The sequence below is a fragment of the Gopherus evgoodei genome, chromosome 11, assembly GCF_007399415.2.
Source record: "Gopherus evgoodei ecotype Sinaloan lineage chromosome 11, rGopEvg1_v1.p, whole genome shotgun sequence".
In the NCBI taxonomy this organism is placed as follows: Eukaryota; Metazoa; Chordata; order Testudines; family Testudinidae; genus Gopherus; species Gopherus evgoodei.
Genome location: NC_044332.1, coordinates 12,188,129 through 12,205,233, shown reverse-complemented (window position 1 = coordinate 12,205,233; position 17,105 = coordinate 12,188,129). Strand labels below are relative to the sequence as shown.

The window sequence follows — 17,105 nt, the reverse complement described above, 5'->3', positions numbered from 1 at the left end:
GCATGTACTTAATCTTAACTTCAGTGAACTGAAGCACACATTTGGAATGAAGCACCCACTTAGATTCTGTGTTGAATGAGAGTTTAGGTGCACAGTCTCTGTACAAGTCTTGCTTAACCGAGTATTCTGCCAGATTTCTTTCCTTAAGTTTCTATATTGGACAAAGGCTTTTCTTCAAAATCCATCAGAGGAAAGGGAAGGTGGTGCCCCTTACAGCGGCACCTTTCAAAAGTTATGCATATGCTTTAAGACACGTGCACTCCTGCCTTAGCAAAGTACTCAGGGCAGCCAACATGGAGTCCCACCACACTTTAAAGTAACCACCTTGTGCCTATCGCAATAAGCAACATGAGAAATGAAAGTAAAATGGCTGCTTTCCTAAAGGAGAATCAAACACATAAGAAGCCACTGGCCAGTGATACAGAAGACAAAGAGAAAAAGAAGAAATAATTGTACGCTCGACCTTTTCTGGAGGAAATCTTTGGCAGTTGCTAGAAGGTACATTTCCACATCATGCCCAGTAAGATTATAAATCATCCGAGAGGAAAAAGTTCTTTTGTGAGGTGGGGAGAAGTCAATCTTTGGACACGTCTGAAAACAAATTTTAAAAATTGTTCCTTTAATTAAAAACATCACAAGGCAGAATTTACATTTTCCCCCCAAGGGTCAATTCTTCACAAAGACAGGGGTCTGGTGCTCTGTAGCATTGGGACATACATTCTGATTAGTGCCTTAGTTCAGCAAAACTCTTACACGTGTGCTTCAGTTTAAGCATAGGCTTAAGTCCACCCCTATTCGGCTAAACACATGCTGAAGTGCCATTGAAATCAATGAGATTTGGACACATGCTTAACCCTAACTAAACTCTCACATGTTTTGCTGAATTGAGGCCTAGCAAAGTTATCAGGACCTCAGAATTATTGTGGTTCAGACGAGCACCCACACTGTTATCTGTAGGGTCCCCATCTCCAAGCATCTCCCTGCAATGAGTTCTTCATCCCATGCTGTCACCCATATTCTGTAGGTACCTGTGCCATGCAAATAAACACATACTAGGTAATAATAATGATAATGTATGAGACAAGGCACAGTAAAAGCGGCTGGATCCAGACTTCCGCACAATGTTTATATTCTTGATGGTGAATGCCAATAATAGAGTACTTTCATCTAACGAGAATATTCTAATGAATGCAATTATCCTCTTGCATACATGCTCTCCTCTGTTAAATGGGATCACCAAGCAACATTGGTGAACACCGTTAAAATCTTTTCTGCTGGAGGTAGGTAAATACAGAAGGCAGCCCGAGAAGTGTGTGATTGACCCTTGGAGCATGGTATTTAATCCCCTGCTCCAGTCAAACTTTTCTAAGTGAATTCAGTGCATGTTGAGGGTGCTAAATTGACATCCCTGGAGAATGCAGTCTTCTGTTCATCTATAGATCAGGTTCAGCACACGGGGAAGCAGTGATTCCTTCCCCATTATCACCACCCCTCAACAATGTGCCTCTACCCTGATCTAGAGCGATGCTTCTAGACATCAGAGGTCAGATCCTGAGCGGGTGTAAACTGGCATAGCTACTCCAGTTGGCACCAACTGAGGATCTGACCCAACAGATTAGTTCACCCTCTGCGCCTACTCAGCCCATGACCTCTCTGCTTAGACTAGCTACAAGGGTGCCATTTAATGCCAGCTATGATGATAGTTTCATGGGTCGGCAGCATGGTCCAGTGCCTAGGGCACTGTACTGAGACTCAGAAGGCCTGGGTTCCTTCACATCCCTGTGCCTCTGATTTGTGGATTTTAAAGCCAGAAGGGATCATATCACCTCGTCAGACCTATTTCTCCTCCACCCTTTGTCCATTTAGGTCCCGTTCTTGCAAACACATTGAAATCATTGGGGCTACTCACGGTAGGAGAGCTAAACACATGCGTAAGTGATTGCAGAAGCGGGGCCTTGGGCAGTAAGCAAACTGAGACAGCCTCTCACTATGTTTGTGCATCACTCCCAGCACAAGGAGACTGGGATCCCAGTTAGGGCCTCTAGGAGCTACTTACTGTAACAAAAGCTTGGATGAATCTGAAGCAGTGACCTGGCAGTAATGAGTCCCCAGTCACAATGCCAGGCCTGTGAGCCATGTGAGTCTGTGAGCCACAAGATAGTTTCTCCAGTATACTAGGTACCTCTTGAGTGTTTTAAATGTACTCTCCCCCATTAAGGTTTAACTCAACTTTACCTGGCTGCTGTCTGTGCAGTTGCATGCAGAATATCTAGTACTCTGGTTTCCATGGAATACCCACTGGCCAAGCACGCTGTCGTTCAAACACACCCTGAAAATGAGCACATGTTACCCTGAGGTTTTCTGTATACAGGTAAGCAGGTGACATGTAATTGCACAATGGCAGAGTCCTAGTGAATGGAATGAAGATGACAGAGCACACGTAGCACATTGCAGAGATTGTTGTTTTTCCTTGGGCCCGGATGCTTCTCGGGAAGTGCTGAGCATCCATCAGCTCTTACTGACTTTACTGGGGCTCTGGTTGCTTAGCTCTGCTGATGAGGCGCTTGGCCTCATTCCTTAGTGGTTCTTGCTAGATCTGTTTTTAGCGATTATGCTGTGAGACTTCTCAGAAAGAGCCTGGTGAGGCTGCTTCAAGTCCCCTAGCAATCAGTCTACGAAGTTAACATGAAGAGGCCAAAATTATCTTACAAAAGAAACATAACTCCACTCTCAGGGGTGTTGCATTAATTGGATAGTCCTCTGATGGCTGACAAACTGTGTCTAGGCAGCACAAATATTTATCTGCACAGCACACAATGTACTAAGTCACTCAGGAATTAGCAGCAGCTACTGCATTGACCTCTTGAAGACTGAGCAACAAAATCCCAGGTAACCAACCCTCTGCCCACTCAGCCAAAAGATACGAGAGTTTTCAAGCTTGGATGTTTACCTGACCTCCAGGGCTAGACTAGCCTAGATGTGATAGGCTTCCTCATGTTGAGTAGTACCCAAGGTGTTACTACTGGTCTATATTTACTACACGGTAACCCTTACCACCTATGATGAGAACTTATTCATGTGAGAAAATTCAGTGAAGTCAATGGACTACTCATGTAAGTACTCACCACAGTGAGTGAGGGCTGCACAATCTAGTCCTGCGAGATTAGCACAGTTTGATTTTCTTTGTAAATGTCAGGAGTTTTAAAATCAGATTGCTTCAAAACGTGAGTCTATCTTTGGGAACTCTAGCAAGAGATGAAGCCTTTTTTGATGTGACTCCAGGGTATGAAAACTTTGCAGATGATCAAAGAATGTTATTAATACCTGACAGCTATTAATTTTATGTCATTTCCTTTTTGCAGATTAGGAATTTAAAAAGCAGGAGACGAAGAACTACTTACGAATTGCTTTCATTCAAGCATGTGTTATCTGTTCCAGGGAAAGAAAGCATTGAAGCAACTAAAGCATCTGTGGTCTCATTAAAGTTCCTAAGATTTAATAAAGAAAGAGAGAAGTGTTCAAGATACTTTCATTATAGACCCAGTAGTAAAAACCCATCCACTGAATGAAACAAGGATTGGAAATGAATTATCTTAGGCCCTGGTGCTGCAAAGTACTTAAGCACGTATGTAACTTTAAGGATAAGAATCGTTCCACTGGTTTCCACTGGACTGCTCATATGCTTAAAGTTACATATATGCTTCAGTGTTGTGCTGAATTCAGGCCTGAGGAGGGTGGCTTTGGCATATACAATTATGGCTGTTCTGAATTTCATTTCAAATGAGAACCATTTACTGTGATTTCAAGTAACATAGTTAGAACAGGTACATGTCTCCATTCTCACCTTCATCATTTCCCCCATCTTCTGTGAACCCAAAAAACTCTAGTTCACTCAAAGAAGAGCTTCCCTCCAAACCCATCTATCTGGGAGTGTTTGTCTGAAACAACCCACCCTGTTAGCAGGAATAAGTCATGCTGGGAATGGAGGATGTGAGTTCTGCTGACTCACTGAGGCAGGTGGCTTTGGCTTCCCACCCCACCCAAATAGCGGTTGGCTAGAAAGAGAGGACATGAGCCGTGCTAAGGCTGGAACTCTAAGAACAACAAAGCAATGGGGAGAAGGCTTGAGCTGAATTTGGTATTTCTAACTTAAGGACCAGGTCTGCTGAAGACAGCCAGAAAACTTCATTATTGAATTAGAAAGCTGCACGTTATATTCATTTGAGTAATTGAGGTTTTGGAGAAGTCGGGGGCTGGTTTTAAGCATAATTAAGTCTTTATGCTTAGGAAGACCCCAAGGCTTCAATAGGGAAGGGCTTACATACTGAAATCAAACCTCAGGTGTGGGTTGGAGAGGAGACATGACTAACCTTTGGATAACAGAGGTCTGGTTAAGTGAGGCCTGGATAGTGGAGCCTCTGCTTTTTATGAAGATGGGAAGAGAGAGGCAGATGGGCCCAAAAAATGAGTTGGAAGCTAGATTTCAGTCCCAGACCTGTAATCTTGAGGCCTGGAGCTGAAGGCTCCAGGGTTGGGAATAGGTACACCCCCTCTTCTCATTACAAAATGGAAGTGAAATAGATCCCTTTGGGCAAGATGGCTGCTGTCAGAAGTGGATTTCAATGACAAATACAACAGACACCTTAGAGCACCTACTTCAGAGTTAATTCCCAGGGAGAGATTTTAAGTTATTCAAGCTTATTTTTTTAGGCTTTCAGATTGCTGGGTTTAGACCTGCTAGGAATATGACTTGGTTTTCTGCGTCACACTTTTCCACTGGATTTGCTTGGTCACTCTCCTGACAGCACAATATGCCATTTTATAAACAATCAGTAAAACAGGTTTAATAATAATAAAAAAGAGAGATTTACCCAAAGAATTCTGCTTGCCCTGAGGAACCATACAGGGAGGGAGAAAGGTGGAGTTCTGGGTATTCAGCTACCTCAGTTCTCAATGTGCTGAGGCCCATGGCTACCGTCACAAAGATCACGGGTAGGATGCCCTGAGTAAAAAAGCCTTTCAAGTTCCGTCTGGTGTGGTGGAACCTCTTAATGAAAACAGCCATTGTCTTCTTGAGCAGCAGTGGCAAACCGGTCACCCTTTTTGATCTGACCAGGGCTTGGTCTGTGCATGATAAAGAGAACCCCACTTAGCACTTGACATTGTCAAAACACTTCACAGTTATGAATCAACCCCCCAACACCTCTGTGAGGTAGGTAAACATTGCTGTTCCCATTTACAGATGGAGAGAATTGGGGCTAGAAGGCTAAATGATTTACCCAAGGCCAGAGTGTCAGAGCTGGGATTAGAACTCAGACACCCCCAGAGGTCACTCCATCACACCTCTCTCACACAGACTCCTGCCAGTGTGTGAGAGGAACCAAGCCATCTACCTGTTTTAAGTACTTATATGCTGCCCCCGTTCCCCCTCCTGTGCTATCTGATCACCTCACAATCTTTAGTGCATTTATCCTCACAACACTCTTGTGAGATAGGGAAGTGCTATTAACCCCATTTTACAGACAGAGAATTGAGGCACAGTGTGACTAAGGCCCAGATTCTCAAAAGTATTTAGGCACCTAACTTCTGTTCAAATCAGGATTTGGGCTGATGTGACTTGCCCAGGGTCACAGAGGAAGGCAATGCCACAGTACAGAACTGAACTCAGGTCACCCAAGTCACGAGGGAGTGTATGAACCATCTTTCCTCATTCCTTACCCCAGCGGTGAAACGCAAATAGCTTACATGTACAACTGTAACTGGCATAGGAAACCTACAGCTGTTCATATTTGCAAGTTTGATGTTTTCATCATTTAATAAATAGCTTCTTAGACAATAATAAAACTTATCTGAAAATTGCAAACGAAGAAAAAGAACAAGGCATAGGAATTGCCATGTAAACTAATGGATAATTGCACAGAATAAGTTAAAAATGGAGACAAATTCTTGTACAGATATTCTTCTCTGCTGGGTCCAGCAGAGTCTTCTTTGTAATGAAGGAAATATAACCGCATATATAATACAGCACGAAGCAAATAATGTTCAGTGCTCTCATTTGGAAAGGAAGTAAAATCAGAGAAATGTAGGGCTGGAATTGAGTTTATACTTAATCCTACATCATCTAGTCCAGTCCTTTGCACTGAGGTAAGATTAAGTATAGCTAGACCAGGTATTTGTCTAATCTCTTCTTAAAAACCTCCAGAATTCCCCAGACCCCTTACGCAATCTATTCCAGTGTATAACCATCCTTATAGTTAGAAAGTTTTTCCTAACAACTGGCATTCCGCAGAAGGGGTATAAGAACATAAGAATGACCATGCTGGGTCAGACCAAATGTCCATCCAGCCTAGTTTCCTGTCTACTGATAGTGGCCAGTGCCAGGTGCCCCAGAAGGAATGAACAGAACAGGTAATCATCCAGTGATCCATCCCCTGTCGTCCATTCCCAGCTTCTGGCATGCCTTAAAAAACTCAAAATAATTTTGCTGACTTTTTAGAGGTCTATGATGAATATTGAAGATAGATATGTTACTTCCCCTCCCTATCGCCTACCCATCTTTACTTACTTTGTGAATTGGAATGAAGCTGGCATTTTGGTATATTTGTTGTATTTGGAAAAATTAATAGAAAATTATAAATCCAAAAAAAAGAGAGAAAGTTTTTCCTAATACGTAGCCCAATCTCCTCAATTACTTCTGTATCTTACAGTGTCAGTTTACAAGCAAAATGATAGGTTTCTAACCTGCCAGCATGGTTATGACAGAAAGAAACAGAAACCAGCTCACTCTGCCCTATCTGTGCTGGTACTCCACAAAATTAAAGGTCTTTCCAGGTAGTCTCTTTGAGGCTGGTCTAATTTTTATAAATAATCATCTGCATCTGTTATGGCGATTACACTCAGATGCACATTTGTACCTTTACCAAGAGCTGTATTTGATTGGATTAAATACTAATAATACCCAGCTCTTATCTAGCACTTTTCATCAATAGAGCTCAAAACATTTTTCAAAGGTCAGTCTCGTTGTCCCCATTTACAGATGACAAGAGTCAGTCACAGGGTGGTGACATAACTTACATATGGTCACCCAGCAGGCCAAGGACTGAGCCAGGAACAGAAGCTGGTTCTCTTGAGTCACAATCCTGTGTTCTAAGGAGGGACTTACTTAACGGAAGGTGGGTAAAAAAATACATCGAGAACTTCTTTTGTGATTTAGACAATTAGAAACCAGTGTTATTATAAAACTATTACGTGCTGTACTTGTATTGGACGGGAATTTGCAAGAGTTTGACAGAGGGAGGCTTACAATGGTGAGGAGGACCTGCAACACCTGTGCCAGCACTGCTTCTGTCTCCTCCACCTGCGCCTGTAGCCAGACAGAGCACCAAAGCATGGATGCTTTTACCCAGATTCTGGTGTGGGCTTGCAAAGACTGTAATTTGCAATTTCCACTTACTGATATCCAGGCTGGGGGTGGCATCCAATGTGAAAGGTGCCTACTGGTGGAATCTCTCAGGCAGCAGGTGGGAGAGCTACAGGAGGAGGTGGCCAGGCTGAGGAACATCTATGTCCATGAGCAATTCCTGGACAGTATCCATGTGGAGACAGCTGATGGTGCTGTCCCAGTTGACAGGACTACTGACACTCCAGTGAAGGAGGAGATGCCTCAGGGTGTATCTGACACACCAGTGGAGGAGGAGGCTCAGGGTGGACACAGCCAGCTGGTTACTTCTAGCAGCAGGCAGTGCTCCACCGCTGCTGCGAACCCTCCTGTTGTGGTAAAAGATAACCGTTATGCTCTTCTTGATACAGGAGGGAAGAAATCACCCCCAACAGTTAAGGGGGTGAAGCCTCGTACCCCTAAGGCTGGGAGGTCTGCTGCCACCACCGATAAGAAACGTAGGGTAGTGGTGGTTGGAGACTCTCTGCTGAGGGGGACGGAGACACCCATCTGTCGCCCTGACCGTTCATCCCGGGAGGTATGCTGCCTGTCAGGGGCCCGTATCTGTGATGTTACAGAGGCTTTGTCGAGGATTATCTGGCCTTCTGACTACTATCCCATGCTACTCATCCATGTGGGCACAAATGATACTGCGAGGTGTGATGCTGAGCAGATCAAGAGTGACTACAGGGCTCTGGGAGTACGGGTTAAGGAGTTTGGAGCGCAGGTGGTATTCTCTTCGATTCTTCCTGTTGAAGGTAGGGGTCCGGGCAGAAACAGATGCATCGTGGAGGTGAATGCCTGGCTGCGAAGATGGTGTCGCCAGGAGGGCTTTGGCTTCCTCGACCACGGGATGCCGTTTGAGGAAGGACTGCTAGGAACAGATGGCGTTCACCTTTCGAAGCGGGGAAAGGCCTTATTTGCACACAGACTGGCTAACCTAGTAAGGAGGGCTTTAAACTAGGTTCGACGGGGACAGGTGAGCAAACCCCACAGGTAAGTGGGGAACAAGACCTGGGAGATGGGTTGGAAACAGGAGGGAGCACGGGCTATAATGGCAGAGAGGAAGGAGGGTCAGGGCAAAGCTGGGAGGCAAGATCAAACCAGTATCTTAGATGCCTTTATACAAATGCAAGAAGTATGGGTAATAAGCAGGAAGAACTGGAAGTGCTAATAAATAAATACAACTATGACATTATTGGCATAACTGAAACTTGGTGGGATAATACACACGACTGGAATGTTGGTGTGGATGGGTATAGTTTGCTCAGGAAGGATAGACAGGGGAAAAAGGGAGGAGGTGTTGCCTTATATATTAAAAATGTACACACTTGGACTGAGGTGGAGATGGACATAGGAGACGGAAGGGTGGAGAGTCTCTGGGTTAGGCTAAAAGGGGTAAAAAACACAGGTGATGTCATGCTGGGAGTCTACTACAGGCCACCTAATCAGGCGGGAGAGGTGGATGAGGCTTTTTTCAAACAACTAACAAAATCATCCAAAGCCCAAGATTTGGTGGTGATGGGGGACTTCAACTATCCAGATATATGTTGGGAAAATAACACCGCGGGGCACAGACTATCCAATAAGTTCCTGGACTGCACTGCAGACAACTTTTTATTTCAGAAAGTTGAAAAAGCTACTAGGGGGGAAGCTGTTCTAGACTTGATTTTAACCAATAGGGAGGAACTTGTTGAGAATTTAAAAGTAGAAGGAAGCTTGGGTGAAAGTGATCATGAAATCATAGAATTTGCAATTCTAAGGAAAGGTAGAAGGGAGTACAGCAGAATAGAGACAATGGATTTCAGGAAGGCGGATTTTGGTAAGCTCAGAGAGCTGATAGGCAAGGTCCCATGGGAATTAAGACTGAGGGGAAAAACAATTGAGGAAAGTTGGCAGTTTTTCAAAGGGACGCTATTAAGGGCCCAAAAGCAAGTTATTCCGATGGTTAGGAAAGATAGAAAATGTGGCAAAAGACCACCTTGGCTTACCCTTGAGATCTTGCATGACCTACAAAATAAAAAGGCGTCATATAAAAAATGGAAACTAGGTCAGATCACGAAGGATGAATATAGGCAAATAACACAGGAATGCAGAGGCAAGATTAGAAAAGCAAAGGCACAAAATGAACTCAAACTAGCTATGGGAATAAAGGGAAACAAGAAGACTTTTTATCAATACATTAGAAGCAAGAGGAAGACTAAGGACAGGGTAGGCCCACTGCTCAATGAGGAGGGGGTAACAGTAACGGGAGACTTGGAAATGGCAGAGATGCTTAATGACTTCTTTGTTTCGGTCTTCACTGAGAAGTCTGAAGGAATGTCTAGTATAGTGAATGCTTACGGGAAGAGTGTAGGTTTAGAAGAGAAAATAAGGAAAGAGCAAGTAAAAAAACACTTAGAAAAGTTAGATGCCTGCAAGTCACCAGGGCCTGATGGAATGCATCCTAGAATACTCAAGGAGTTAATGGAAGAGGTATCTGAGCCTCTAGCTATTATCTTTGGGAAATCATGGGTGACGGGGGAGATTCCAGAAGACTGGAAGGGGGCAAATATAGTGCCCATCTATAAAAAGGGAAATAAAAACAACCCGGGAAACTACAGACCAGTTAGTTTAACTTCTGTGCCAGGGAAGATAATGGAGCAGGTAATTAAAGAAATCATCTGCAAACACTTGGAAGGTGGTAAGGTGATAGGGAATAGCCAGCACGGATTTGTAAAGAACAAATCATGTCAAACTAATCTGATAGCGTTCTTTGATAGGATAACGAGCCTTGTGGATAAGGGAGAAGCGGTGGATGTGATATACCTAGACTTTAGTAAGGCATTTGATACAGTTTTGCATGATATTCTTATAGATAAGCTAGGAAAGTACAATTTAGATGGGGCTACTATAAGGTGGGTGCATAACTGGCTGGATAACCGTACTCAGAGAGTAGTTGTTAATGGCTCCCAATCCTGCTGGAAAGGTATAACAAGTGGGGTTCCGCAGGGGTCTGTTTTGGGACCGGTTCTGTTCAATATCTTCATCAACGATTTAGATGTTGGCATAGAAAGTACGCTTATTAAGTTTGCGGACGATACCAAACTGGGAGGGATTGCAACTGCTCTGGAGGACAGGGTCAAAATTCAAAATGATCTGGACAAATTGGAGAAATGGTCTGAGGTAAACAGGATGAAGTTCAATAAAGATAAATGCAAAGTGCTCCACTTAGGAAGGAACAATCAGTTTCACACATACAGAATGGGAAGAGACTGTCTAGGAAGGAGTATGGCAGAAAGAGATCTAGGGGTCATAGTGGACCACAAGCTTAATATGAGTGAACAGTGTGATACTGTTGCAAAAAAAGCAAACATGATTCTGGGATGCATTAACAGGTGTGTTGTAAACAAGACATGAGAAGTCATTCTTCCGCTTTACTCTGCGCTGGTTAGGCCTCAACTGGAGTATTGTGTCCAGTTCTGGGCACCGCATTTCAAGAAAGATGTGGAGAAATTGGAGAGGGTCCAGAGAAGAGCAACAAGAATGATTAAAGGTCTTGAGAACATGACCTATGAAGGAAGGCTGAAGGAATTGGGTTTGTTTAGTTTGGAAAAGAGAAGACTGAGAGGGGACATGATAGCAGTTTTCAGGTATCTAAAAGGGTGTCATCAGGAAGAGGGAGAAAACTTGTTCACCTTAGCCTCCAATGATAGAACAAGAAGCAATGGGCTTAAACTGCAGCAAGGGAGATTTAGGCTGGACATTAGGAAAAAGTTCCTAACTGTCAGGGTAGTTAAAACACTGGAATAAATTGCCTAGGGAAGTTGTGGAATCTCCATCTCTGGAGATATTTAAGAGTAGGTTAGATAAATGTCTATCGGGGATGGTCTAGACAGTGTTTGGTCCTGCCATGAGGGCAGGGGACTGGACTCGATGACCTCTCGAGGTCCCTTCCAGTCCTAGAGTCTATGAGTCTATGAGATGATGATTGGTTGGCTGAAGTTTGGTCTGTATTTAACCAAAGAAAGGAGACAATGTGTTCAATGCTCAGTCTAGCTGTCATTCATTACAGTTGGTCTAAATTGAGAATAAAATCACGTTAAATGAGTACCATCTCTTTCAGTGAAGCTATCAGTGCTCAGAGACATCTCTTTGCTGTCCATTAGTCCACTGGGCCCAGGCACATCTTGGGACAATCCAGGATCATGCTGTTTGTCTTTCTCCAGGTCTTTAGTCAGGTTAAGAAATACCTGTAGGACAAGAAAACAAAAGGGAAGAATATTCCAAGTTGCATTCATTCCCTAGCACAACAACAAAACAGAACAATCATTCAGCTTGTCTTCTTATCAGCCAGTTGTGCCCCTGGCCTTCATGAGACATTGTGAGACTCAGAGACACCCCTCTGAATTAAAGTCACCTCCCTGCTGTCCTCCTTGCTCAGGGCGAGTTATAAATTTGCCCCTTTTGATGGAGTGCCTTCCTCTTCACTGTGCACCCTACGAGGTGCTCTGGATAGTGAGTGAGTTTCCACCCATCTTGGTTCCCTCTCTGCCTGTTCACTTGCAGTGGGGCATACTGAGTAAGAAGCCTTTGCTTGCCCCACTGAGAGGGCCTTTCTTCACTGTGGAGTTATCCCAAGTTATCTACACTCAAGTGACTTTTCTTGAGTAGCCTAGTTCGAGTGAGAGGCCACGCTGTGAAATAACACTCGAGTTGCTGTGTCCGCACTGGCATTGCACTGACTTATGTGTGGCACGACGACTTCTGGGGACACATCCCAAGATTCTTAGCACCGCTGTTACACTTTTCCCCAGTGAATTACAGAAGAATTTGTCTGGGCACATGAGGGGAATTGTGAAAAGTCATTAGAAGACTAGCAGCACTCGAGTGGCAATAGGCGGTATCTGCACGGCGGAGTGGTCGTGTTGTCAACTGAAAAGTTGTGTTCACTCAGGTTTTACCCTATACTCTCTCCTGTCTTGTCTTTACTAGGCAAAAATGGCATGTTCTTGACTTGAGATGAAATCGTAGTGAAGACAAGGCAATTTGTGGCTTTCACACAAGTCAGCAAGTCGAGTTAAGGATTACTGGGAAGCCTAGTTTTTAACTTGACCTGCTAACCCATGTGAAAACCACAAATTGCCTTGTCCTTGCTAAGATTTTACCTTAAGTTAATTAACTCAAATTAAGAACACATTTCTTTGCCTACTGAAGACACAGCCTCTTGGGCCAGCCAAGTTAAAAGCACTCAAGTTAGGGGGTTTTGTGGGGATGGGCAACACCCATGTTAAGTCAAGTTAACTTTGCAGTGAAGACAAGTCCATGGAGATCTGTTCAAGGGGGCAATGGGAGCCTTTTGCCCCCTTACTGCACTGCCAGGAAACAGCTGTGATAACCTAGCCCTTCATTTTTTTTACTTTATGTTTAGCTGAATGCCTGTGTTTGTTGGGAGTTAATGATTCAGCAGTGGGAAAAAAATCTTCTTCACAAGAAATGTCAGCAGCTTGTCAGCACTAGCCTCACAGTGACTTTGGCTGGGATAGAGAGAAAACACTTTCTGCGGTTTCAATTATTTTTTCCTCTGTAGAGTCCAAGGGGTCAGATGGGGCACCTGGACCAATGCCTCTCTGGCAGCCCCCATCAGTTTCTGAAGAATCTACTCTTTCATCTGAAAACATTTATGTTAGTGAACTAAAGCTTCTGAATAGGAAACGATGCAGCACTGTCTCTGTGAGTTTGCAGACAGACAGATGGAGACAGTCATTCTGAGTGGCCTATATGGTGTTCATCCTGAAGCATAATGGACAACATACAAAATGTCAATATTATGAACTCTCTAACTCTGATTGTTTCAGCTGAAACACCCTAATTCATTGGGATTGCCAAAAGAAGTTAAGTAGCACATCACCACTTCCGTTCCCCCACCCCTATCATCTCTTTTTCCTGGGAAGATATTGAAAAACACTGAGCGAGGTGGGAATTTTTGGTGAGCCAGAACATTCTCATTGTTAGACTTTAAAAAAAATAGAACTACAACAAAACACAAAACCCAGTGGAGGAAAAAAGCCAGCTGACTAACCTACCAAAAATCAACAACCCACTATTCCCACCCAGTCGTGTCACTGGTTGGTCCCAAAGCAGAATTATAGATCTTTGGGGAAGTTAGTCATCAACACTCCATACCATTTAGTTAAAACTAAAAGATTTTGAACTCATACCTCTTCCACGGTGGTGTCGGAAATGCCATAGCAACCAATGTGGAGACCACTCAAGCCGGTATCTAGAGCCCTCAGGAGAGACTGATACGCTCCAGAAACTCTGGAGTTGAATGGCGGAAGCACATACACAAGCTCTCCACCAACATCTTCCTTGAGATAAGCTTCTGGGAGGTGTGACTGGATCAGGGAGGTCACAGCTGAGGTATCGTACTCCTCTGTCAGGGTCTGGTTTGGACACTAAGAAAATAAGATATTACTAGATAATCAAATATCAGTCAGGGGTGCCAGCCTTCTAACCCATGACTTTATCTGCAAGTGTTTTGTGAATCTTTCATCTTCAAGACATGAGATTCCAATTTTATCAAAGGCAGATGAAATGGACTTACAGCTGAGGCACTGGACTGGGTGGCAGGAGATGTGGGTTCAAGGCCCAGCTCTGCCACAGACGTGGGTGACCTTGGGCAAGTCACATAGAGTATGTCTCCACGGCAGCTGAGAGTGAGCCGCCCAGCCTGAGTAGACAGATAAGCACTCACGTGTTGAAAATAGCTGTGTGTACAATACAGCTCCAGCATAGACTCAGGCTAGTCACCTGAGCTCTAACCCACCTGACCCCTTGTGTCTCTGCCAAAGCTGCAATGTGCACACAGCTATTTTCAGCATGCTTGTGCTAGTCTGTGCACCCAGACTGGGCGGCCCAGCTGCAGTGTAGACATACCCTTAGGCCCAGATCTTGAAAAGTAGGTAGACACTTAATTCCCACAGATTTAAATTGGAGTTTGGCACCTATGTCCGTCTGAGGAGCTGGGCCTTAGCTCACTTCCCCACCTGTGAAATGGAGCTAATAATATTTACTATGTCTCTCTCATTTATTTAGACTGTGAGCTCTTTGGGGCATGAACTGGCTCTCACTACATGTCTGCAAAGTAGCCTGCCTGGCAGGGCTTTTGCTGCTACATAATATCAATAGCAGATTTCTTCCTTCAGAGCATAACACTCTGCTCCAGGGAAGACATTTCCCATGGACTCTCCCCACTGCCTGTTTCTCCGAACTACTGAATTTACATTCGACAGGTGGCTTTGCCTTTAACCTCCAATGCCTTTTTTTGGTGTGGAATGTCCTCAGGAGTAATCAGATCAGCTACTTGGTAATCAGAAATGGGGACGCCATGGCGAAGGAAATCCTCCACCCCCTGAGGAATTTCTCTATTTTCTAGTTACATCCCACTATTTTCTTTCTTGTCCCCATCACATCAGAATAAAACCTTGCTCACAAAGGCCCCCTTTCAGAAAAGCACTTCAGCACGTGCCTAACTTTAAGCAAGTGCTTAAGCCCCATTGGCCTAGGCTGAGATTTTCAAAAGCACCGAGGAGGGTCAGGGCCACAACTGCCATTCATTTTAAATGTGGGACCTTCATTTGCTTTTGGAAATCCCTCTTTCCAGCTTACTTTATGGATAAGCATGAGTGCAAGCTATGGAAGCTGAGAAACACTGGGCCCAGATTCCCAGAGACTTCCCCTGCTTTAGACAGCCACGAGGAGAGAAGAATCCCCCTTCTCTAAATTCCCCTTTGACTCAGCTTCGCCACCTGAGCAGCCACATGACTGGAAGGCACCTATAAACCCTCTCTCTTTTCCCAATGTGGTTAAGTGCTGAATCAGGAGTCAAGATTTCATTTTGATTCACTCCACCACTTATGGCTTGTCTGGGGAAACACAGACTGGCAAAGCTACTCTGGAATAACTATTCCACTGTAGCTATTCCAGAATAATTCCCCGAGTGGGAACTCTTCTGAAATAAAAGTGACTTTACTCTGGAATAATATCATATTTAATCTGGAATAAAGGGTCCCTACATGAGAAGGTACAGGAACTCCTCACTTAAAGTCATCCCAGTTAACGTTGTTACATTGTTGATCAATTAGGGGACATGCTCGTTTAAAGTTGTGTAATGCTCCCTTCTAACGTCATTTGGCAGCTGCCTGCTTTGTCTACTGCTTGCAGGAAGAGCAGCCCATTGCAGCTAGGAACCAGGGTGGACCGGCAGCCCCGCTATCAGCTCCCTGCTCCCCTAAATTCCCTGTGCAGCAGCTGCCTGCAGTTCAGCTGTCCCACCCCCACTGCCAGGGGCAGCTCCAGACTCCAGCACGCCAAGCGCGTGCTTGGGGGGGCATGCTGCGAGAGGCGCTCTGCCGGTCACCAGGAGGGCGGCAGGCAGCTCCAGCGGTCCCGCGGGTTCAGTGGACCCTGCAGGAGGTCCACCAAAGCCGCGGGACCAGCGGACCTTTTGCAGGCACACCTGCGGGAAGTCTACTGGAGCCACGGGACCTGCGACGGGCAGAGTGCCCCCCGCAGCATGCAGCCGTGCTTGGGGTGGCAAAATGTCTAGAGCCGCCCCTGCCCACTGCTATATGCTGCCCCTGCCCTCTGACTTGGAGCTCCTCTCCAAGACTCCTCCTTGCTGTGCGGGTGGGGGAGGGAAGGAAGAGGGGGGCTAATGTCAAGGTGTCCCCCTCCCCCCTGCTCATGCACCCCACTTACCACATCTTCCATAGAGCAGGGGGGACACACCAGGGCTCAGGAAGGAGGGAGTTTGCAGCAGTTGGGGGTCTCAGCAAGCTGATATAATTAACAAGGCAGTGTACTGAAAAGGGAAATGCACGTATTTCCCTCCATTCCTGCTGCCTTGTAGAGTGAGAGTGTTAATCCCTGAGGGCTCAGTCAATTGCTAGTTCATCATTTAGCAGTAAGGGAAATATCCCACCCTCTGACTCCTCCACCTCAACCAAACTTCACAATCATCATCACTGTCTACCTGTAATAAATTGTTTGTTTAAAACGTATACTGTGTGTGTATATATATATATATATATATATATATAGTCTTTTGTCTGGTGAAAAAAAATTCCCTGGAACCTAACCCCCTCATTTACATTAATTCTTACAGGGAAATTGGATTTGCTTAACATCATTTTGTTTAAAGTCGCATTTTTCAGGAACATAACTACAACATTAAGTGAGGAGTTACTGTATTCTGGAATAGCTATTCTGGTCAATTCCCACCTTGTAGATAAGACTTTCTACCAATCCTTCTACAGTGAGCTTGATTTTTATGGGATGCCATTATTTGCCTCTCTCTTCTCAATCCTGTTATATTATGGAACTCTAGAAAGTATTTCAAATTGGGCAACCAAAACCACTGGTTATTTTTGAAAATTTCAGCCTAAACCTCTTCAGTTCCTAACACAGTTACAAACCTTCTCCTTAGTGAGAGTCAGGTGGTATCCATCACCGAACGTTTCTTTGAGGTAGAATGGAGACCCACAGCACTTGAGTCCTCCATGTTCCAGGAACGCGATTCGGTCACTCAAAACTCCCGCTTCATCCAAGTGATGGGTAGAGAGAATAATTGTTCGGCCTGGAGAATGCACATGAAAACCAAGCAAAGACACGTGATAGAATAAAT

The 17,105-nt window shown here is 44.6% G+C and overlaps 1 protein-coding gene across 1 annotated transcript in view; it reads right to left on the bottom strand.

Annotated features, from left to right (window-relative positions):
- Positions 1 to 17,105, bottom strand: part of ABCA12 (ATP binding cassette subfamily A member 12) — a 129,011-nt gene that overhangs the window by 34,513 nt on the left and 77,393 nt on the right. The window contains exons 32-38 of the mRNA XM_030579999.1: positions 16,897 to 17,057; positions 13,639 to 13,875; positions 11,532 to 11,670; positions 4,872 to 5,124; positions 3,402 to 3,488; positions 2,236 to 2,329; positions 464 to 591 (exon numbers count right to left, since the gene is read on the bottom strand). Coding sequence (XP_030435859.1) covers positions 464 to 591; positions 2,236 to 2,329; positions 3,402 to 3,488; positions 4,872 to 5,124; positions 11,532 to 11,670; positions 13,639 to 13,875; positions 16,897 to 17,057 — 1,099 coding nt within the window. The remainder of the gene's footprint in view (positions 1 to 463; positions 592 to 2,235; positions 2,330 to 3,401; positions 3,489 to 4,871; positions 5,125 to 11,531; positions 11,671 to 13,638; positions 13,876 to 16,896; positions 17,058 to 17,105) is intronic.